The 24,105-nt window shown below is 42.3% G+C and overlaps 2 protein-coding genes across 6 annotated transcripts in view; one reads left to right on the forward strand and one right to left on the reverse strand.

Moving 5' to 3' along the window:
* LOC118363827 (ATP-binding cassette sub-family C member 4-like) overlaps positions 1-1,766 on the forward strand; it is a 32,353-nt gene extending 30,587 nt beyond the window's left edge. The window contains exon 30 of the mRNA XM_035745079.2: positions 68-1,766. Within this exon, the coding sequence (XP_035600972.2) occupies positions 68-154 (87 nt within the window). The 3' untranslated portion in view covers positions 155-1,766. The remainder of the gene's footprint in view (positions 1-67) is intronic.
* A 450-nt stretch (positions 1,767-2,216) lies between these two features.
* Positions 2,217-24,105, reverse strand: part of LOC118363828 (ATP-binding cassette sub-family C member 4-like) — a 66,784-nt gene continuing 44,895 nt past the window's right edge. For 3 of the 5 annotated variants that reach the window (XM_035745080.2, XM_035745084.2, XM_035745081.2), the window contains exons 9-29: positions 23,887-23,994; positions 21,291-21,380; positions 18,784-18,975; positions 18,569-18,663; positions 18,374-18,460; positions 16,329-16,425; positions 15,913-16,113; positions 15,637-15,774; positions 15,407-15,444; positions 15,208-15,314; positions 14,895-15,041; positions 12,435-12,514; positions 12,160-12,310; positions 11,792-12,058; positions 9,962-10,062; positions 9,240-9,587; positions 5,976-6,065; positions 5,678-5,850; positions 5,371-5,476; positions 4,736-4,870; positions 2,217-4,483 (exon numbers count right to left, since the gene is read on the reverse strand). In XM_035745080.2, coding sequence (XP_035600973.2) covers positions 4,430-4,483; positions 4,736-4,870; positions 5,371-5,476; positions 5,678-5,850; positions 5,976-6,065; positions 9,240-9,587; positions 9,962-10,062; positions 11,792-12,058; positions 12,160-12,310; positions 12,435-12,514; positions 14,895-15,041; positions 15,208-15,314; positions 15,407-15,444; positions 15,637-15,774; positions 15,913-16,113; positions 16,329-16,425; positions 18,374-18,460; positions 18,569-18,663; positions 18,784-18,975; positions 21,291-21,380; positions 23,887-23,994 — 2,805 coding nt within the window. In that variant the 3' untranslated portion in view covers positions 2,217-4,429. The remainder of the gene's footprint in view (positions 4,484-4,735; positions 4,871-5,370; positions 5,477-5,677; positions 5,851-5,975; positions 6,066-9,239; positions 9,588-9,961; positions 10,063-11,791; positions 12,059-12,159; positions 12,311-12,434; positions 12,515-14,894; positions 15,042-15,207; positions 15,315-15,406; positions 15,445-15,636; positions 15,775-15,912; positions 16,114-16,328; positions 16,426-18,373; positions 18,461-18,568; positions 18,664-18,783; positions 18,976-21,290; positions 21,381-23,886; positions 23,995-24,105) is intronic. The other 2 variants (XM_035745082.2, XM_035745083.2) reach the window with 1 other exon arrangement.

Below are 24,105 nucleotides of genomic sequence, written 5' to 3' on the forward strand. Positions count from 1 at the left end.
GTCCACCACATACCTCTGGTGTTTCGGGTTGGCATACACTAACACCGGTTGTCTCATCTTGATTCAGGCATACAATAGCCGGAGTCGTCCCAGTACGACCAACGGCGGGGTCGGCGCAGACGGCAACTTGGTCATCTTTGAGACGGCCCTGTAAGAACCTAGAGGAGGCTTTGACTATTGTTTAAAGCCTGTTGTACTGCTGCTCGGAGTCGGCTGGCACTGCAGTCCCATGGCATTCTCCAGTCTACAGAGATCAACAGTGCCTTATCACCCAGCAAAAACTACATGTTGGAAACTCCATTTGGACAGGAATCGCAACGGTTTGGTCCAGTTGGGGCTGAGTTGAGTTAAATCCACGTATGCAGTTGTAGGGATTTTTTTTCCCCCCCAAGCTAAAAAAAAGTTGGGAAAGTATGTGGTGGGATAACACTAAATGTTAACTGTCCCTTATTTATTTATTTTATTTATCTTTATATGAACATGCAGTAAGTAGCCAATCAATCGATTTAAAAGTAATAATCATCGAGACCCATGACAATTGATTGTATAATCGCGACTTGACTGATTTGAGAACGACTTGCGTATACAATTTAAGGGCCAACGTTTGAGGACTCTTTCCTTAGATTCATATGTGGCCAATTAATATCCGATTTGAAAGTAAATACTACGTAATGTAGTTTAGTACTTTCATTTTTTGGAGCAGTTTTATTTTAATAATTTCTATATAAATCATATTTATTATAAATATAATTTGTATTCAAAGTAAAAACATAAGTTATTTAGCCATACCAAATCAATCTCATATAAAGTGTCATTTTTTGTTGTTGCATACCAGTGATGGAAACATTTTTTTTTTATAGACAACTTATTCGCACCAGCAGCTCCAAATATATTTACTGTATCTGCTGTAGCCACTGCATCAATGTACCAAATAGGGTTTGCGAATGTCTTCTGAAACTCAATACTCAGGTAGTTTGAATATGAATCCCACTAAATATTTAGTCAAAAGGGCAATTTCCTAGGCAACAATGTTGCAAATACTGTCTGGGAGGGGAAAACTGACAATTGGCTTATTGGCAGAGAGGTTATTCTTCTTATTGGTCTATTAACTCATTTACCGCATGGCGATGTCACCATGGAAGGCCAAAATCTATCCCAAAATTGCCTGACATTTCAGCCTGTCTTTTCAAACAGCTCTTACACTACAAGGGCATCATCATTTTCATAATTTCATAGTATTACTCCAATAGTGTGGAGAGGTATATGAAACACAGGAAAATCATGTTTGACTGCACTGGGTTAAGAAATGGTTAGTCATGTAGATTAGAAATGTGATTAGTGAGGCATGTTGGGTAAGGTTGAAAAACAAATTGTGCGCCGGATTCGAACTGGCAACCTAACCTAGGAAAATCACTTTTGGCTGCACTGGGACTTGAAATGGTGTATACGGGAGCTTTTCTAGCTTGTAATGGACTATGTGCCTTTTTATATTCACATTGATCCTCATCGTCAGGTCTTGTCAGATGAGTTTACATGAATGAATATCACTTCTATTTCTGAGTGATTTAAAGGCTAGATTCAATCTGTAGCGCAGAAGATCCCCAGTATAGTATGATTGAAATGTAAAGGTCATTTCTGATTTAAGCTGATGTGGTGTTTACATTGAATAGAGTCCCCACGCACGCTGGAAAATTGAAAGGCCATTGCGCTATAGTATGGAACTAACGCCATACGGATTAAATAAAGCCCCTAATCAATTTGTTTTATACCATTTTTAAATCGGCTCATTTCACTATTGCAACTGTTGACATAATATATAATATAATAATAATATATGCCATTTAGCAGACGCTTTTATCCAAAGCGACTGTCATGTGTGCATACATTCTACGTATGGGTGGTCCCGGGAATCGAACCCACTACCCTGGCGTTACAAGCGCCATGCTCTACCAACTGAGCTACAGAAGGACCATGTTTGTAAGGAAAGTCACAGGACTGATACATGTGGTTTTCCTTATTAGATGTTGTTCTGTCAAGGGTGGAAACAAAGGTGATTATTTAAGTTCAGGAATAAGGGTTGGGTTAGAACCTCTGGCATCAACAAGATTAGATCCGGTGACCTGATCCCTGTACCGAGTCCACGGTGCCACCGGGGAGACCACCACACTGGTTGTTTCACATATTTAAAGCTCTTGAGTCCGTTAGAAATGTGAGGAATGTTGGAAGGTACACTGCTCAAAAAAAGTAAAGGGAACACTAAAATAACACATCCTAGATCTGAATGAAATATTCCTATTGAATACTTTTTTCTTTACATAGTTGAATGTGCTGACAACAAAATCACACAAATTATCAATGGAAATCAAGTGTATCAACCCATGGAGGTCTGGATTTGGAGTCACACTCAAAATTAAAGTGGAAAACCACATTACAGGCTGATCCAACTTTAAAACAAGTCAAAATGAGGCTCAGTAGTGTGTGTGGCCTCCACGTGCCTGTATGACCTCCCTACAACGCCTGGGCATGCTCCTGATGAGGTGGTGGATGGTCTCCTGAGGGATGTCCTCCCAGACCTGGACTAAAGCATCCGCCAACTCCTGGACAGTCTGTGGTGCAACGTGGCGTTGGATGGAGCGAGACATGATGTCCCAGATGTGCTCAATTGGATTCAGGTCTGGGGAACGGGCGGGCCAGTCCATAGCATCAATGCCTTCCTCTTGCAGGAACTGCTGACACACTCCAGCCACATGAGGTTTAGCATTGTCTTGCATTAGGAGGAATCCAGGGCCAACCGCACCAGCATATGGTCTCACAAGGGGTCTGACAATCTCATCTCGGTACCTAATGGCAGTCAGGCCTCTTGCAAGCCCCGCCCACTGACCATTGAACTTTCATCCAACCATTCACATTCGTCCTCAGAACAAGATTGGATAAGAAACTCTACCGCTGTGTTTAGACAGGCAGCCCAATTTGGATATTTTTTTTCGGGTCTGAAAAAGATCTGATGCGATTGTTCAAAAGACCATTTAGTGGAGAAAAATATCAGAATCAGGCTGCCTGTCTAAACACAGCCTACTTGGCCTTTTATATAATGCATCCCCCTACTCACATTGCACAAGGTTCTCTTCAGATAATCATGATTATCACAAAGGAATTTCACAAAGTATTCACTGAAGAATGTCACGGATAATGCATTTAAATACTTGATATACTTGACAAACCTGTATATATTTGGTTTATCTAAAGGTGGATAGTGTAAAGGGAAATAATTGTGGGAAGAGGCTTACAAAACCAGCTTGTGAAACGATGGTGTAAAATTGAGGAGTTATCATTTTGGTCCCTTTTCTTTAGTCAATACTAATTAGTATTAACTAACTCAAAGAAAAGCAACTACATGTTTGATTTGAAGACCTGACATAAGAGAGAAGACTTTTAAATACGTTTGTTTGAAATGTAACCTTAATTTTAATACAAACTTCACTGTGGAAAGAACATCCATATCTGAAACTTGAAAAAGAGGTACTGTTGCTATAGGTACATATAAACATAAGAACACCTTTGGGAAAACAATTTAATTTTACATCCACTGCAAAACCAATAGCTTTAAAAAAATGTATACTTTAGATTCCAAGGTCAAGGTCTCTCTATACTGCCCCATTAGGGAATAAGTCAAAGTTCCAGATAAGTTTAAAGTTCAATGCATTTTCACATTGACGGGTAGGTATTCCTGCCCGTAAATGATCTAGATTGTCCTTACAACCATCACACAGCTTTCACTCATGCAAACAACGTGAGACATATATGGGTTACTCACTTTGGTCAAGTTAATCCTCATGAAAATCCCTGAATCCCTTATAGCATAATGACAGCATGACTTTTCATGTGCGTACAATGGTGAAATGTAATTTTCTATTGCACGTATAGTATATGAATACACACGCCAATTAGTTCCATTGCCCAGTAAAGTGATTGCATAAACAGTGCAGCATGTCAGGATACTGTGCAGTAGAATAAATCAATAGGAGTAGCAGCAGTTCAAATAGTAAAAGATTGAGGCACAAAGTATGAAAATGCAATGCTACTTCCATTGTTGTAACACTATTCTTATGATTTGTCAATGAAAGTAGTATTAAAGATGGAACACACATCAAAGTGTCTAAGGAAACACATTTTGTTTCCTTACTTAAATAAAAAAAAGCTGATAAAGCACTGCGTATTAAATAGTCAGTTCCATAAATCTTTCCTGATTTTGCAAGCAAACAAGTAATTACCAACAACAACTTACCATTTTAAAATGACTCTGGCAGTGTTTACACAGCCAGGGTGATGTGATTGGTTAAAATATCAATTAGTGGAACAAATATATAAATTGGGCAGATATGTGATATCTCTTTCTGCTCGTCAAGCCCTGCACCGTCACGCAACCGTCTCAAAGGCCATTGGCCATTTTTGGACCATGGCTGTTGCCGTTGTTCATATACGCCTGAATGAAAATATTGTGAACTGTGTCAGTGACTTGGTAGACATTTTCAGTTGGGCCATCAGAATTCACCAAAAGTGTAATATACCAGTCAAGTCATTAGCCATGGCAATGATGGAATAAAATGTAACAAATTATACAGATTTTCTGGCCAAACTCTTTTGAATAAATTGTTAGTGTATTGATTAAACTAAAGACATCAAGTTAGGTTGAGAGAATGTGTGTGCTGGGTTGGGATGCAGTGTCAGTGTTCACCTGTTTGGCTGATTCCAGCAAGGAAGCTGCCTCAGCCTTGCCCATCTGCTGGACTGTCCTGTAGAGGGCACTTTCCTGGTTCTGAAGCAGGACGTACGGCTCGTCAAACTCCTGGATCATACCAGCGCCTAGCACCTGAAGGCAGGGTCAACGGTCAGTAAGTCAACCTGGCTGGACTGAAATTCTATGGGGTTCCCAAGCAGTTTCACTCAGGCCCCTTTCCAGCATTGGGAAACATCCCGTGCCCCCTGTCTTTTTCTGTTCTGTTCACACCTCTCTTGTTGCCGGAGAGAACATTTAGCAGGTTTAAAGCTTATTTCCTGCAATTCTATACATTTTGCCATTTTAAAACTCAAACAAAAATGTTAGCTGACATGGCCTAGTTGATCTGGACATTTCTGGCAAGTTATAAATAGCTCTGTAAGGTCTGCAATGACTGACACAACGAGGAAAACTTCTGATGCATTACCCAATTTCAAAATTGCATTCTACTATTACAACCTTCATGAGTAAGTTTAAAGCCAGACTGAGTTCCCCAACACACTTTTTTTTTCTTCAGGGGGATGCCCCCCCCCCCCCGTTTTTTTATCTTGTGTTTGAGACAGATTGGTCTACTTGAAGGTAAGAGCTCTCACCAGAATGCGGTCGCTGTCGATGATGGTGTTGAGGCGGTGGGCGATTGTGAGCACGGTGCATTCCCTGAATTTGTCTCGTATTGTCTTCTGGATCAGCTCGTCTGTTCTACAGATCCAGGACACAGTTAATCAGGAAAGAGACTCAACCAAGATATAGAAACACCATCACGCTTTGCTTGACTAGTAGATGCCTCTCAGTCGTAAAGCACATCAGCTGCCTCTGCTGATTAGCTCTAAAGGACAGACAGTCGTGTGTGTGTGTGTGTGTGTGTGTGTGTGAGTGAGTGAGAGAGAGGCAGCTCTGTACCTGGGGTCCACGTTGGCCGTGGCCTCGTCAATGATGATGATGCGGTTCTTCCTCAGGACGGCTCGGGCCAGACAGACCAGCTGCCTCTGACCCACACTGAAGTTGGAGCCCGACTCGGCCAGAACCGTCTCCATCTTATTGGGCAGCTCCTCCACAACAGACTTCAGCTGGACCTGGAGAGGAAACAGTTACTGGAATAAGACCCAGATGCCACCAAAAGCCCATTAACCTGTATGTAAATGTGTGTGAGTATATCCCGTTACTGTATCTGCATCAATGGGAGACTGAGGAGCAGTACCTCTTGGAGAGCGTTCCACAGGTCTTCGTCTGTGTGCTGGTGGAAAGGGTCCAGGTTCTTCCTCATGGTGCCGGTGAAAAGCACTGGGTCCTGCAGAACAGAGGGGCCACAAACAGAAAAATGTAATAAGCTCTAACAGAGCCATATCTGAAAAGAGAAGGACTAAGGGACAGAGCAACCACAGAATATCCTCCCACAGTAGCTATAGTGCATTTGGAAAGTATTCAGACCCCTTGAATTTTTCCACATTTTGTTGCGTTACAGTCTTAATCTAAAATTGATTAAATAAATTGTTTTCGTCATCCATCTGCACACAATACCCATAATGACAAAGCGAAAACGAGTTTAGTTTTGTAAACAAAAGTGATATACAGTACCAGTCAAGTTCAGACACCACATTTTCTACATTGTACATTGTCATCAAGGCAAAGGGTGGCTTCTTAGAAGAATATAAAATATAACATTTTGATTTGTTTATCAACTTCTTTGGTTACTACATGAATCCAAATGTGTTATTTCAAAGTTTCTCTTCGATGTAGAAAATACTACAAATAAATAAAAACACTGGAATGAGTCGGTCTGTCCAAACTTTTGACTGGTACTGTATATTATTCAGACCCTTTGCTATCAGACTCGAAATTGAGCTCTGGTGCATCCTGTTTCCATTTACCATCCTTGACATGTACCTACAACTTAATTGGAGTCCAAATGTGGTAAATTCAAATGATTGGAAATTATTTGGAACGGCAAACACCTGAGGTCCTACAGTTGACGGTGCAAGTCAGAGCTAAAACCAAGCTATGAGGAAGAAGGAATTGTCCATTAGGATTATGTTGAGGCACAGATCTGGGGAAGGGTACCAAAACATTTATGCAGCAATGAAGGTCCCCAAGAATACAGTGGCATCCATTCTGAAATTAAGGAGTTTGGAACCACCAAGACTCTTCCTAGAACTGGCCGCCTGGCCAAATTGAGCAGTCGGGACTTTGGTCAGGGAGGTGACCAAGAACCAGATGGTCATTTTGACAGAGCTCCAGAGTTCCTCTGTGGAGATGGGAGAACCTTACATAAGGCCAATCCTTGCAGCACTCCACCAATCAGGCCTTTATGGTAGAGTGGCAAGACGGAAGCCACTCCTCAGTTAAAGACACATGAACGCCGACTTGAAGTTTGCCAAGAGACACCTAAAAGGGACTGGGAGACTAGTCAGGATCAAGGGAAAGATGAATGGAGCAAAGCACAGAGCGATCCTTGATGAAAACCTGTTCCAGAGCGCTCAGGACCGCAGACCAGGGCAAAGGTTCACCTTCCAACAGGACAATGACCCTTAGCACACAGCCAAGACAGTGCAGGAGTGTTTTCAGGACAAGTCTCAATGTCCTTGAGTGGCCCAGCCAGACCCCGGACATGAACCAGATCTAACATCTCTGGAGAGACCTGGAAATAGCTGTGCAGCAACGCTCCCCATCCAACCTGACAGAGCTTGAGAGCATCTGCAGAGAAGAATAGGAGAAACTCCCAAAATACAGTTGTGCCAAGCTTGTAGCATCATACCCAATAAGACTTGCGGCTGTAATCGCTGCCAAAGGTGCTTCAAAGTACTGAGTAAAGGGTCTGAATACTTATGCATATGTCATATTTCAGTTTTTTATTTTTAATACATTTGCAAAAATGTCAAACTGTTTTTGCTTCATTATAGGGTATTGTGTGTAGATTGAGGGGAAAAAACGATTTAACTTCTTGGATATAGGGGGCGCTCTTTTAATTTATGGATAAAAAAAATGTTCCCATTTTAAACAAGATATTTTGTCACGAAAAGATGCTCGACTATGCATATAATTGACAGCTTTGGAAAGAAAACACTGACGTTTCCAAAACTGCAAATATATTATCTGTGAGTGCCACAGAACTGATGCTACAGGCGAAACCAAGATGAAACTTCAAACAGGAAATGAGCAACATTTTTGAGGCGACGTTTTCCATTGTCTCCTTATATGGCTGTGAATGCGCCCTAAACGAGCCTACACGTTCTGCCGTTTCCCCAAGGTGTCTGCAGCATTGTGACGTGTTTGTAGGCATATCATTGGAAGATTGGCCATAAGAGACTACATTTACCAGGTGTCCGCCCGGTGTCCTTTGTCGAAATTGGTGCGTAATCTTCAACTGCATGCATTCAGCCATGTGATTCAGAGGAGAGAGGAGACTTCCACGAACGATATATCATCGAAGAGATATGTGAAAAACACCTTGAGGATTGATTCTAAACAACGTTTACCATGTTTCAGTCGATATTATGGAGTTAATTTGGAAAAAAGTTTGGCGTTTTGATGACTGAATTTTTTTTTTTTTTTTTGGTAGCCAAAACGTGACGAACAAAACGGAGCGATTTCTCCTACACAAATAATCTTTCAGGAAAAACGGAACATTTGCTATCTAACTGAGAGTCTCCTCATTGAAAACATCCGAAGTTCTTCAAAGGTAAATGATTTTATTTGAATGCTTTTCTTGTTTTTGTGAAAATGTTGCCTGCTGAATGCTAACGTTAAATGCTACGCTAGCTATCAATACTGTTACACAAATGCTTGTTTTGGTATGGTTGAAAAGCATATTTTGAAAATCTGAGATGACAGTGTTGTTAACAAAAGGCTAAGCTTGAGAGCTAATATATTTATTTTCATTTGCGATTTTCATGAATAGTTAACGTTGTGTTATGCTAATGAGCTTGCGGGATAATTACACTCCTGGATACAGGTTTTTTTCGTAGCTAAACATGATGAACAAAACGGAGCGATTTGTCCTAAACAAATAATCTTTTTGGAAAAACTGAACATTTGCTATCTAACTGAGAGTCTCATCATTGAAAACATCTGAAGTTCTTCAAAGGTAAATGATTTTATTTGAATGGTTTTCTTGTTTTTGTGAAAATGTTGCCCGTTGAATGCTAACGCTAAATGCTACGCTAGCTATCAATACTGTTACACAAATGCTTGTTTTGCTATGGTTGAAAAGCATATTTTGAAAATCTGAGGACAGTGTTGTTAACAAAAGGCTAAGCTTGAGAGCTAGCATATTTATTTCATTTCATTTGCAATTTTCATGAATAGTTAACGTTGCGTTATGGTAATGAGCTTGAGGCTGTATTCACGATCCCGGATCCGGGATGGCTAGAATCAAGAGGTTAATCCATTTTAGAATAAGGCTGTAACGTAACAAAATGGGGAAAAAGTAAAGGGGTCGGAATACTTTCCCGAATGCGCACCGTACCTGAGGTATGATGGACATCTTCTGGCGCAGGTCATGAAGGCCGATCTCGGAGGTCAGAACTCCATCAATGTAGATCCTGCCCTCTGGCTCTGCCAGGCGGAAGAGCACCGATACCAGGGAGCTTTTCCCCGCACCTGTCCTGCCCACGATGCCAACCTTCTCTTTGGGCCTGAACATGGCCTTCATGTCCTTCAGGACCACAGGTCCGTCTGAGCTGTAGGAGAAGCTGACCCGGTCAAAGGTGATGAGGCCTTGGCTTGGCCACTCGGGAGGAGGATGTTTCTGGGTTTCCCAGGGTGCTTCACTCTCCAGCTCTGTGTACTCCACCACCCTCTCTACTGATGTCATCTGAGGACGGTGAATAAATTACCATACTAATTAAACAAACCTGGTTCTAATCTCGTCGACCGGCCCACTCTGAGACTGGGAGCTTGGTTAACCTTGGTCTTATGATAGTATGGCTTTTAAATTATAAAACTTTACAGAACTTCAATAATCCTCACCCTGTTTTCTTAAGTGAGCTGTTTCAGCTAAACATTCCTGAATTACAGGATGCAATTAAAATACTTTGATTCCAATTAATCTTATTTCTGCAGATCTCTGGGTTTGATTAATTTCTCTGTGGATATTCATTCCCAGGTAAAATCCTTCATATATTGTAAAAGGCCCTGGGGAGCTGAGGGATGGACAATACCAGAGTTAGGACTTTAATGTGATCTTACCATGTTCTCCATCTCTGCACTCTGACGAATGGTCCATTGGAAGCTCCCAAGAAGGGTGACAGCGTAGGACAACACCAAACCCACAGCTCCTGCCTCCAGCCCTGATTTAGGACAGATAAGAACATTTACTCAATTAATTGGCTACATAGCATGTCATTAACCAGAAGCCATGGATTACAGGCAACATCCGCAATGAGTTAAAGGCTAGAGCTGCCGCTTTCAAGGAGACGGACACAAATCCGGACGCTAATAAGAAATCCCACTACGAGCTCAGACGAGCCATAAAACAGGCAAAGCGTCAATACAGCACTAAGATCGAATCCTCTGGCACCCGTCGGATGTGGCAGGGCTTGCAAACGATCACGGATTACAAAGGGAAACCGAGCTGCCCAGAGACGTAAGCCTACCAGATGAGCTAAATGCTCGCTTTGAGACTAGCAACACAATCATGCATGAGAGCACTAGCTGTTCCAGACGACTGTATGATCACGTCCTCCGTAGCTGACGTGAGTAAGAACTTTAATCAGGTTAATATTCACAAGGTCGCAGGACCAGATGGATTACCATGTGTACTCAAGAGCTTATGCTGACCAGCTGGCAAGTGTCTTCAATTATATTTTCAACCTCTCCCTGACCTAGTCTGTTATACCTACATTTCAATCAGACCACCATAGTCCCTGTGCCAAAGAATGCCATGGTAACCTGTCTGAATGACTGACTATTGCTCTGTAGCCTTAACTTCTTGGTGACAGGGGGCAATATTTTCACGTCCGGATGAAATGCATGCCCAAATTCAACTGCCTGCTACTCATCCCGATAATATATACATTATTAGTAGATTTGGATAGAAAACACTCTGAAGTTTCTAAAACTGTTTGAATCATGTCTGTGTATAACAGAACTTATTTAGCAGGTGAAACCCCGAGGACAAACCATTCAGATTTTTTTTTTGAGGTCACTCTCTTTTCAATGTGTTTTCATTGGGAATCCAGATTTCCGAGGGACCTTCTTGCAGTTCCTATCGCTTCCACTGGATGTCAACAGTGTTTAGAAATTGGTTGAGGTTATTCCTTTGTGTAATGAAGAAGTACGGCCATCTTGAACGAGGGTCACTTTAAGTGTACTGTTAGTTAGAGACGCGTGACCTGAAAGCTAGCTTCAGTTTGTTTTCTTCCTGTATTGAACACAGATCATCCCGTCTTCAATTTTATCGATTATTGACGTTTAAAAATACCTAAAGTTGTATTACAAAAATAGTTTGAAATGTTTTGGCAAAGTTTACAGTTAACTTCTGAGATATTTTGTGGTGACGTTGCGCAAATTGGAAGCTGTTTTTTTTCTGGATCAAACACGTCAAATAAATGGACATGTTGGAAATATGGACGGAATTAATTGAACAAAAGGACCAATTGTGATGTTTATGGGACATATTGGAGTGCCAACAAGAGAAGCTCGTCAAAGGTAAGGCATGTTTTATATTTTATTTCTGCGTTTTGTGTAGCGCCTAGCAGGGTTGAAATATGCTACTCTTTGTTTACCGTTGTGCTATCATCAGATAATAGCTTCTTATGCTTTCGCCGAAAAGCGTTTTTAAAATCTGACATGTTGGCTGGATTCACATCGCGTGTAGCTTTAATTTAGTATCTTACATGTTTGATTTAATGAAAGTTCGATTTTTATATCATTTTATTTGATTTTGCCGCGCTGCATTTTCCCTGGCTTTTGGCCAAGTGGGACGCAAGCGTCCCCTATCCTAGAGAGGTTAAGGCACTGGTCAAAAGTGCACTACATACGGTGTGACATTTAAGCAATAATAATTCAACCTCTTACCATCTCTGAGGAATAGGCAGCCAAAGGCGGTGACAGTGACAAAGGCCGCGCAGATTCCATCCAGTCGGAGAGCGAACCAGCGAGAAGTGACCAGGAACAGGAACCAGGACTCTGAGTGCAGATCCTGATAAGTGTCAAAGGTGTTCTGGAATCTCTCCTCGGCTCTGAAAGCTCGGATCGTCCACAGACCTTGGAGGGACGAGGACAGGTGGGAGAAGACGGGACTCCGAGCTGCAGAACACAGGAAATACATAAACTCACACACGCCTGCAGACACAAAAAGAAATCATACACATTAATAGAGCAAATGTACAATTATCATTTGTCCCTTGCCTCCCCTCACTGTCCCAGTCAGTCCTGTCACTCACTGGTGGACTCCAGGCGTTTGACGTCCCGTGACGTCTGCAGGAAGTAGCGCCTCAGAAACAGGAATATGATAAGTAGAGGAACGACAGGAATGAGGATCCAGGGCATGACTGCCGCTGCCACTGCCAGCACGCCAATATTCTGCAGGATCAACTGTGGAAAATCGGATACGCCCCAGGAGACATGAGAAGAAAAGATTTATAGACACTGGATTGGGAAATCTTTCCGCCTGCCAAAATACATAGGTGTTCCCCTCTAGGGCTATAAACTCACTTACCTGACTGAAGTCAACAAAGGTAATAGGTAGCATGGAGTCCAGCTGGCCAATGTCCTTAGAGAACCTGTTGAGAATTCTTCCTGTGGTAGAACAGGATGAAAAACTGGTTGAATCAATGCCGTTTCCCATGTCATTTCAACAAAACAAATTCAATGTGGTGATGATTGATCAACGTGGAAAACTGATTGGATTTTTAAAAAGTCATCAACGTGCTAAGAATGCTATATTTGGATGACTATTCCCTATTGAATCTCTATGTAAGGCCAGAGGTCACCATAAATCAGGTCTTAGTTACTGGTATCTGGGACCCTGAGCCATAAAATCGACCATGGGTGTACTGGTTGATTAAGCCATTAAGACGTTTTAAATTGTATAGGCTATTCAACCCCAAGGTCTTAGCCTTGATTTAATGCTTTGGCACCACACACGGAAGGATGAAACAGCGAACAGGTAAGGCAAGAGTATTTAGTTCCTCCCTCTCCTCTGGAGGGGGAGAGCTTTGCTGCAAACTTAAAGGAATGTTTCGGTCTTTCCATGTGCATATGTTTGTCTATTAAACCTTTAAATAAAGAAGTTGTTCGCCTTGTATTTTGCATCAAGCATTTGTCTACAACTTGACCAGTTTTCAATTCCTAACAAACGTAAGGGAATTTGGTATTTTTTTCATCCAACTTTTAACCTAAATCCAATGACTGAAATATATATTTATGTACAGACAATGAGGTTGGAGTCATTAAAACTAGTTTTTCAACCACTCCACAAGTTTCTTGTTAACAAACTATAGTTTTGGCAAGTTGGTTAGGACATCTACTTTGTGCATGACACAAGTAATTTTCACAATTGTTTACAGACAAACTATTTCACTTATGTATCACAATTCCAGTGGGTCCGAAGTTTACATACACCAAATTGACTGTGCCTTTAAACAGCTTGGAATATTCCAGAATGATGTCATGGCTTTAGAAGCTTCTGATAGGCTAATTGACTCAATTGGAGGTTACCTGTGGATATATTTCAAGGTTTACCTTCAAACTCAGTGCCTCTTTGCTTGACATCATGGGAAAATTAAAAGAAATTAGCAAAGACCTCAGAAAAAGAATTGTAGACCTCCAAGTCTGGTTCATCCTAGGGAGCAATTTCCAAACGCCTGAAGGTACCATGTTCATCTGTACAAACAATAGTACGCAAGTATAAACACCATGGGACCACGCAGTCGTCATACCGCTCAGGAAGGAGATGCCTTCTGTCTCCTAGAGATGAACGTACTGTGGTGCGAAAAGTGCAAATCAGTCCCAGAACAACAGCAAAGGAACTTGATAAGATGCTGGAGAAAACCGGTACAAAAGTATCTACATCCACAGTAAAACATGTCCTATATCGACATAACATGAAAGGCTGCTCAGCAATGAAGAAGCCATAAAAAAGGATATGGTTTGCAACGGCACATGGGGACAAAGATTGTACTTTTTGGAGAAATGTCCTCTGGTCTGATGAAACACAAAACTGTTTGGCCATTAATGACCATCGTGTTTGGAGGAAAAAGGGTGAGGCGTGCAAGCCAAAGAACACAATCCCAACCGTGAAGCACGGGGGTGGGAGCATGTTGTGGGGGTGCTTTGCTGCAGGAGGGACTGGTACACTTCACAAAATAGATGGAATCATGAGGTAGGAAAATTGTGGATCTATTGAAGCAACATCTCAAGACATCAGTCAGGAAGTTAAAGCTTGGTCGCAAATGGGTTCTCCAAATGGACAATGACCCCAAGCATACTTACAAAGTTGTTGCAAAACAGCTTCAGGACAACAAAGTCGAGGTATTGGAGTGGCCATGACAACGCCCTGACCTCAATCCCATAGAAAATGTGTGGGCAGAACTGAAAAAGTGTGTGCGAACCTACAAACCTGACTCAGTTACACCAGCTCAGGAGGAACGGGCCAAAATTCACCGAACTTGTTGTGGGAAGCTTGTGGAAGGCTATCCGAAACATTTGACCAAAGTTAAACAATTTAAAGGCAATGCTACCAAATACTAATGGAGTGTATGTATACTTCTGACCCACTGGGAATGTGATGAAATAAATAAATCTTTCTCTCTCCTATTATTCTAAAATGTCACATTCTTAAAATAAATTGGTGATCCTAACTGACGTAAGACAGGAACATTTTTACTTGGATTAAATGTCAGGAATTGTGAAAAAGTGAGTTTAAATGTATTTGGCTAAGGTGTATGTAAACTTCAGACTTCAACTGTATATACACTTTACACCAAATGTAAATCTCAACTAGATGTTGAAATTATATCTGTTCCCAGTGGGAAGAGAACATTTAACCCTTCAACCCATCTCACCCTAACCGGTTTCAAAGCATTTTGAGGTCAGGAATCAATTCCAAGTAATTGTATTGTACTCAACAAGAACAAGACAACACAAACCGTTTCTATTTCACAGGGGGGTTTCTCACCAATTGGGTTAATGTCAAAGAAGCGTACAGGTGTCCGGAGGATAGAGTTGAACATGCGGTTGTGCAGAGACTGAGCAGCTTTCACCAGCACATTGAACATCACCAGACTCCTGGCAAAGCCAAAGATGACTGAGGCCAGAGTCAAACCTGAACACAGAGAAGGTGACTTGTCAGTCATTACACGCTTTTCCCAAGCTTCATCCCAGGGAAGGGGACAACCTCATACTTACTTGCAAAATATTCCTTAAAGGGAGAAGGAAATGTACAGTATATTTATATACAGTATATTTAGGAATGCTCTTCCTCTGTATACCTGCATAAATACCCACGTAGAAACGGAGGTCCAATTCTTGAGTGATGTTGAGGCCATTTTGGACAATCATAGTGCTGTTAATATTGAGTTTCTCCTGCTCTCCTGCCCTGTCAATCAAACAGCATTGTTATTTGAATGTTCACTATAGTCCAACTGAACTGTGAAACAAATAACTACCGTAACGATAGATGCTTCTTACCAATAAGCCAGCCACCAATCCTGAAGAACATACGCTACCTGTGGGTGACAAATTACATTATAGTTGGTTCGACCATTGCAATGTCATTGGTTCCAATGCACTGATGTGTTCAGAGTTCGATTTTGCACACATCTATCAGAAGTCAAAATGCTTGTATTTACTGTAGATGCTATGAGGTAGAATGGTGACATATGGCTATTCATTGCCTGACATTTTGGACGCGTTAATACCTCCGCGATGAGACTGAGGAGGACTGTGCCCAGCATAACCAGGATGCTGGCTCCTGCGTTTAAGTACTTGAAGTATAGGCTGGCGCCGATGTTGCCCTCCGATCGGCTCTCCTCTGCTACTGTCTGGACAAGCTCCTCCTGGGAGGAGACATGGACAGATAATAGATAATACCCTGTTAACTAAGGGACGAACAATCAGGGAGTCTTCAGAATGAAAATCCTCCTAGTGACTGTATCTAAGGGCTTGAAAAGGAAGTGAGTGGGGTTTGGACCCACCGGAAGCTGGTCAGCTCCATCTTTAACAGAGTGCATGGAGGAGGTGTGGGAGGATATTGAGTTCTGGGAAAAGGCGTGTTTGACCACTGAGTGATTGTTGTTGGTTTGTGGCTCCTCCTCCTCATCCCTCTTCAGCAGGGAGGTGAAGTCAACCCCAGAGTGCTGCAGCTCGGAGTATGTCCCCCTCGCTACCACGTGACCCTGACACACACACACACACACACACACGTCAACGCCCTGCCTGACTTCTGGAGTCTGTATTCATATGTAAATGCATATGCCTTTGGGTGAACTATTCATTTCCTAAAGATTGACAGACATGTGCTCAACCAAGTTAAAGGTAAGCAGAAATGCACCGGTGGTCATATGTAGGTTACAAAGCATGAGTAGAATGTTAAACCCTGCCAGGAACACACCTCCTTGAGGACGAGGATCTGGTTGGCTGCTTGGAGGTACTGCAACTGGTGGGTGACCAGGATGCGGGGCTTATTCTTCAGAATACCACAGATACACCTGGACACACAGACACATGGAGAGAGACAGACGGACACTTTAAGAGCAGTTTCACCCTGCTGGTGAAGGCCTAAGGCCTGTTCTAACTGCCGAGAATGCACATGACCCTGAACATCCTTTTACTTGTAAATGCCATACAAAAAAACATTCCTGCCCTAAAGAAGCAGCCAGTAAGTAGACCTAATCTGAGTCTGGGAAGAATGTAGTTCAGTTGTACTAAAGGATAGTGGGGTAAGTTGAGCCACCCTTTATTTCTAGAAAACCATATGCAAAATGAATCATGTGACCAAAAGAAACGTCCTCACTGTCAACTGCGTTTATTTTCAGCAAACTTAACATGTTTAAATATTTGTATGAACATAACAAGATTGAACAACAGACATAACCTGAACAAGTTCCACAGACATGTGACCAACAGAACTGGAGTAATGTGTCCCTGAACAAAGGGAGAATCAAAAGTAACAGTCAGTATCTAGTGTGGCCACCAGCTTCATTAAGTACTGCAGTGCATCTCCTCCTCATGGACTGCACCAGATATTCCAGTTCTTGTGGTAAGATGTTAACACACTCTTCCACCAAGGCACCTGCAAGTTCCCAGACATTTCTGGGAGGAATGGTCCTCCGATCTAACAGGTCCCAGATGTGCTCAATAGGATTGAGATCCAGGCTCTTCGCTGGCCATGGCAGAACACTGACATTCCTTTCTTGGAGGAAATCACTCCCAGAACTAACTGGTGGCATTGTCATGCTGGAGGGTCATGTCAGGATGAGCCTGCAGGAATGGTACCACATGAGGGAGGAGAATGTCTTCCCTGTAACGCACAGCGTTTGAGATTGCCTGCAATGACAACAAGCTCAGTCCGATGATGCTGTGCCACACCGCCCCAGAAAATGACGGACCCTCCACCTCCAAGTCTATCCCGCTCCAGAGTACAGGCCTCGGTGTAACGCTCATTCCTTCAACGATAAATGCAAATCCGACCATCACACCTGGTGAGACAACTGCGACTTGTCAGTGAAGAGCACTGTTTTCCAGTCCTGTTTGATCCAGCGACGGTGGATTTGTGCCTTTAGGCGATGTTGTTGCTGGTGAGGACCTGCCTTACAACAGGCCTACAAGCCCTCAGTCCAGCGTCTCTCAGCCTATTGAGGACAGTCTGAGCACTGATGGAGGGATTGTGCATTCCTGGTGTAACTCGGGCAGTTGTTGCCATCCTGTACCTGTCCCGCAGGTGTGATGTTTGAGGTGCAGGTGTTGTTACACGTAGTCTGCCACTGCGAAGATGATCAGCTGTCCGTCCTGTCTCCCTGTAGCGCTGTCTTAGGCGTCTCACAGTACGGACGTTGCTATTTATTGCTCTGGCCACATCTACAGTCCTCATGCCTCCTTGCAGCATGCCTAAGGCACGTTCACGCAGATGAGCAGGGACCCTGGGCATCTTTCTTTTGGTGTTTTCAGAGTCAGTAGAAAGGCCTCTTTAGTGTCCTAACTTGTCATAACTGTGACCTTAATTGCCTACCGTCTGTAAGCTGTTAGTGTCTTAACGACCGTTCCACAGGTGCATGTTCATTAATTGTTTATGGTTCACTGAACAAGCATGGGAAACAGTGTTTAAACCCTTTACAATGAAGATCTGTGAAGTTATTTAGATTTTTAAGAATTCTCTTTTGAAACACAGGGTCCTCAAAGGGACACTTCTTTTTTTGCTGAGTTTTAGGAAGAGGTCATCATTTCATAGTTGCACCACACCTCCCCAAATCATCTTGCTGCTCAATGTGTAAATGTATATTTTTAAACTGTAGTGGGTTGTTTTATGTTGTAAATGGGTCAAACTTTGAGCTGTTATTTTGTCTCTTGTAAAGTAATTATTTATCTCAATGGGACAAGTCCAGTAAAATAAAGGTTAAAAAATTACAACCTGTTCAGCTGAAACTGTGGTTCACTCACTGTTCAAACAGGTGTCTCCCGACCTCAGCATCCACAGCACTTAGAGGGTCGTCCAGCAGGTAGATATCAGCATCCTGGTACACAGCCCTGAGACACAACAAGGCTTTCAGATAGAGACTGAAGGATATTTATCACATCTATATAATGTACCTCAACTCATTTCTACTCTGGTATGGAGTGGAGCTGTGGTCTTACCGGGCCAGGTTCACTCTAGCTTTCTGTCCCCCACTGAGGGTTGCTCCTCTGTCCCCTATCAATGTCAGGTCCCCGTCTGGCAGCAGCTCCATGTCCTAAACACAGAAGTGATAACAGCGACAACAGGGGTTAACAGTCATTGAACACAAAGCCATTACAACCACTGCAACGCTCCTAGAATAAATACCATGAGAGCTCCATTCAGTGTGTCTTACCCTCTTGAGGGCGCAGGCTCTCAGGACCTTCTCATACTTCTGAGGATGGAGCTCTTTGCCAAACAAGATGTTGCTGCGGATGGTTCCAGGGAACACCCAGGGCTGCTGGGAGGCGTAGGTCAGCTGACCTTTGACCCTCAACACCCCCTTGTCATGAGGCAGCTCCCCCAGGATAGCGCTGAGCAGGGAGGACTGTGGGAGATGGGAGGGTAAACAAGTGAGCTGGCTGATATGGCTTACTACATATTTTACTACATGTACTGTGCATTAGGCCGAGGCGGTCACAAAATGTCATCAGCCGGTGATGGTCAAGCAAATAACTGCCGGTCTCACGGGAATTGACTGTTAATTAGCAAACACATTTAGCATCTCCTGGCTTCAACACATAGCCTACAGTATAAGCCACTGATGCAGACCTTTGGAACATCTACACTTTAAAAAGTCTAATAAATCCATGTAATATAGTCTACACCCTCACAATAAATCCATGTAATATAGTCTACACCCTCACAATAGATTCAATATTCCCGGGACCACCCATACATAGAATGTATGCACACATGACTGACTGTAAGTCGCTTTGGATAAAAGCGTCTGCTAAATGGCATATATTAGATATTAGATGTTAGACAGGTCTAAAGAAACATGATATGAAGAAATGTAGTCTATTTCAGAATGGCACACTGAGTTATCCTTATGTTATGCCATATGGCTGTGGGCTACACTAGTTCATTTAGCAGACAAGATTTGATTACAATTCTGTGGCATTATTTTATAGTATGAAGAATCCAATTGAACAAAGCTGAATAAAATAGAAAGGATATTTTCTCCAAACGATTTGAAGGAGTGCGCACATGCGGCTATTCCGTGTTGAGTGGTTAACAAAGATAGGTACTCCTATATGCTTAATATAGAATTATTAATGTCACTTTAGTTGTTCTACAAATGTTGGACTATATGTTTTGATTTTGAATACATTGTAAGGCTGCATGATGTGACTCTGATGATTTGAAAAACATTGCATGAAAGGCATGAGCCCTGCTTTGTTTTGTTTTTTTACACAGGCCGTACACACTTCATCACTCTCATTCACAACTTGACAAGCACTTGATAATGCCTCGAATTTCCCGGCAGCATTCCCTTACATCCCGTGTTGCCGTAATGTCCCCTAAAAAAATCCATGCCTTTTGCAGCCAGTGGACACAGTGCCATTGGGCTGAATATAATAATTATAATTCCCTTCTACAACCACCAGAATCAATCAACCTGTTTTACGCAATGAGGCTGAAGCAACAGATCAGAACGTTTAGCTTAAAATGTTGATGAACTCTTTGGCTATTTCTTCACATTATGTGCGCAGCAATGCGCACACGGCAGTAGGCTAGAAGCGTGAATGTTCCATTAGCGGGAAAACACCATTATCAAAAGAAGTGCTTTTATTATTAAGGTGCATTTTTATGGTGAAAATTCTTACCCAAACTCGAAACTCATGCGATGCTTATGTATACCAGTTAGGCTCTACAGCCCTTATAAAGCAAATTAATGTGTTTAATTTTAATTTTATTTGTCCACTTTAGTTGTGATACAAACCTTATCAAAACTCATAGGCCTATGGGCAAGGCTACATACGGTGTACATAAGGTGTGCAACTATGATTAGAAAAAGTGATAATATATAAGTGATAGGGTAATATTGTCACCCATATCAGACTATTCTTTATTTAACACTGGCTTTACATATACTAAAACTATCATCAAGGCAAAGGGTAGCTACTTTGAAGAATCTCAAATTTGTTTATTTGTTTAACACTTTTTTGGTCACTACATGATTCCATATGTTTTATTTCGTAGTTTTGATGTCTTCACTATTATTCTACAATGTAAAATAAAGAAAAACCCTGGAATGAGTAGGTATGTCCAAACTTTTGACTGGTAATGTATGTGTGAAATTTTGTTTTGATTTAAAATGGACCATTATCATGCACCTATCTCAAAACAGGGGCAGGGGAAACAAATTAATGTAATCTATGCACTTAAATAGTGAATGGAGGACGCTTTTCCCGTGGTTCATTTTGTTGGCCAGCCAGGTAGACTATACTCCTGTTGTAAAGAGAAGCAATGTGCTTAATATTAGGAAAGTTGAGAAATAAATATAGCCTACCTATAGAAAGCTGATGGGGTCCTCCTCTTTTTAATAGAGGCCACCACTCTGTTTTCATGTGCAATTGCATAGCCTATACAAATGTTGAGCTCATGGGCTCTCATGAAGTGTTTGATTACATTTTCAATACATTTGCATTGATGTCAGAGTGATTAGAGGGACAATAGAGTGCTGAGTACCAGGCAGTTAGTAAGTTTGGTAGGCTACTAATGACCATCAGAGCTTGGAGAAGCCTAATTCCTGTGACTAAATGGTAACGTGGATATTGACTGCCTTCATGACTCGTGACCGCCGGAGTGGCGGTAATATGGTCACAGTAACAGTCCTAACTATGCATGACCTCTGACCTTTCCAGCTCCCACAGGTCCAATGACAACAACGAGTTGCTCCGATTTCACTGTGAGTGACAGGTTCTGGAGAGACGGGGCATCCAGACACTGGTGATAGAAGGGAGGGACATTTCATAGCAACACATGAAGTTACCACACAGAACAGGCGTCTTCTTGTTTTGTACAGTGCCTTTGGAAAGTAATCAGAACCCTTGACTTTCCCCCACATTTTGTTAGTTTTGATAGGATTGGAATTCTGAACTTTAAATGTTATTAGTCATTAGTTGTAATAGAGACCTGAGGGGTGCCAGTTTATGGCCTGTATCACTTAGTTTCCTGCCTAGCAATAAAGATGCAATGTTTGTTCAGATGTGTAGGAGGAGATTCAGCATAGGAGAACAGGTTAAATATCAGTGCTTGTGTGAATGTCTTTGTCTAATGCAGCTGTATTGACACTCGAAAGAATCAACTTGGTTTGAGCTTTAATATTGTCCATGGAGTTTTTACTCTGAGAATTAAAACATAACAGTTTTCTGCCTTATTTTAACATTGTTTAAATCGTTTTTTCCCCCTCATCAATCTACACACAATACCCTTTAATGACAAAGCAAAAACCGTTTTTTGGAAATGTTTGCTAGTTTATTAAAAAAAATTAAAAACTGATATTACAAATTACTATTTACAATGACAGACTATGGGATTCCCAATCACAGCCAGAAGTGATACAGCCTGGATTCGAACCAGGGACAGTAGTGACAACTCTTGCACTGAGATGCAGTGCCTTTTAATTTTACCTTTATTTAACCAGGCAAGTCAGTTAAGAACATATTCTTATTTTCAATGACGGCCTGGGAACAGTGGGTTAACTGCCTGTTCAGGGGCAGAACGACAGATTTGTACCTTGTCAGCTCGGGGGTTTGAACTCACAACCTTCCGGTTACTAGTCCAACGCTCTAACCACTAGACCGCTGCACCCCTGGGCTACAAGCTTGGCACACCTGTATTTAGGGAGTTTCTCACATTCTTCTCTACAGATCCTCACTAACTTTGTCAGGTTGGATGGGGAGTGTTGCTGTTGGAGTGTTGGGAGCTATTTTCAGGTCTCTCCAGGGGTGTTCAAATCAGGTTGAAGTTCGGGCTCTGGCTCGGCCACTCAAAGACATTCAAAGACTTGTCCCGAAGCCAATCCTGCATTGTCTTGGCTGTGTGCTTAGGATCATTGTCCTGTTGGAAGGTTCACCGTAAGGATGGTGCCAGGTTTCCTCCAGATGTGATGCTTGGCATTCATGCCAAAGTGTTCAATCTTGGTTTCATCAGACCAAAGAATCTTGTTCCTCATGGTCTGAGTCTTAGGTGCTTTTTGGCAAATTCCAAGTGGGATGTCATGTGCCTTTTACTGAGGAGTGAATTTTGTCTGGCTACTCTACCATAATGGCCTGGATGGTGGAGTGCTGCAGAGATGGTTGTCCTTCTGGAAGGTTCTCCCATCTCCAGAGAGGCACTCTAGAGCTCTGTCAGAGTGACCATCGGTTTCTTGATCAGCTCCCTGACCAAGGCCCTTCTCCCCTGATTGCTCAGTTTGGCCAGGTGGCCAGCTTTACAAAGAGGCTTGGTTGTTCAAAACTTCTTCCATTTAAGAATGATGGAGGCCACTGTATTCTTGGGGACCTTCAATGCTGCAGACATTTTTTGGTACCCTTCCCCAGATCTGTGCCTCGACACAATCTTGTCTTGGCACTAAACACACAATTCCTTCAACCTCGTGGCTTGGTTTTTGCTCTGACATGCACTGTCAACTGTGGGACCTTACATAGACAGGTGTGTGCCTTTACAAATCATGTCCAATCAATTGAACCAATCAAGTTGTAAAAACATCTCAAGGATGATCAATGGAAACAGGATGGACCTGAGCTCAATTTCAAGTCTCATAGCAAAGGGTCTGAATAATTATGTAAATAAGGTTTTCCTGTTTTCATTTTTTTTATACATTTGCAAACATTTCTAAAAACCTGTTTTCACTTTGTCATTATGGGATATTGTGGGTAGATTGCTGAGGATAAAAAAAAAGAATAAGAATAAGGCTGTAACGTAAAAAATGTGAACAAAGTCAAGGGGTCTGAATACTTTCTGAAGGCACTGTATATCAAAATGTGGACATTTGGGCCTCCCGAGTGTCGCAGTGGTCTAAGGCCCGGGCTGTATCACAATCGGCCGTGATCGGTAGTCCCATAGGGCGGCGCACAATTAACCCAGCGTGGTCTGGGTTAGGGGAGGATTGGGGGCTTTACTTGGCTCATCTCACTCTAGCAACTCTTGTGGTGGGCCCGGGTGCCTGCAGGCTGACCCTGGTCGTCAGTTGAATGGTGTTTCCTCCGACACATTGGTGTTGCTGGCTTCCTGGTTAAGTGGGCGGGTGTTAAGAAGTACGGTTAGGCGGGTCACGTTTCGGAGGACGCACGACTCAAACTTCACCTCCCGAGCCCGTTGGGGGGTTGCAGCGATGAGGCAAAGATCGAAATTGAGGAGGAAGATTGTAAAATTCCAAAACAATGTAATAATAAACATTTTATAAAACATGTGGACATTAAACATTTGACCCTGCCAGAATATTCACCTTGTCCCAGTAGCAAATTAAGTCCTTGATCTCAACAGAGGTGTCTTTCTTTTCCTCCAGGGTGAATCTCATGTTGGGTCTCTCAATCTCATCCAACAGAAGGAAATTCTGTGGGTCAACAGAGAGATGATTCAGCCTAACAAACCTTACTAAACTACAATAACTCATTGCACCTCGGTGAGGCACAGCAGCCATTTTGTGCCAGATGATCTATAGAGT

The sequence above is a fragment of the Oncorhynchus keta genome, chromosome 30, assembly GCF_023373465.1.
Source record: "Oncorhynchus keta strain PuntledgeMale-10-30-2019 chromosome 30, Oket_V2, whole genome shotgun sequence".
NCBI lineage: Eukaryota > Metazoa > Chordata > Actinopteri > Salmoniformes > Salmonidae > Oncorhynchus > Oncorhynchus keta.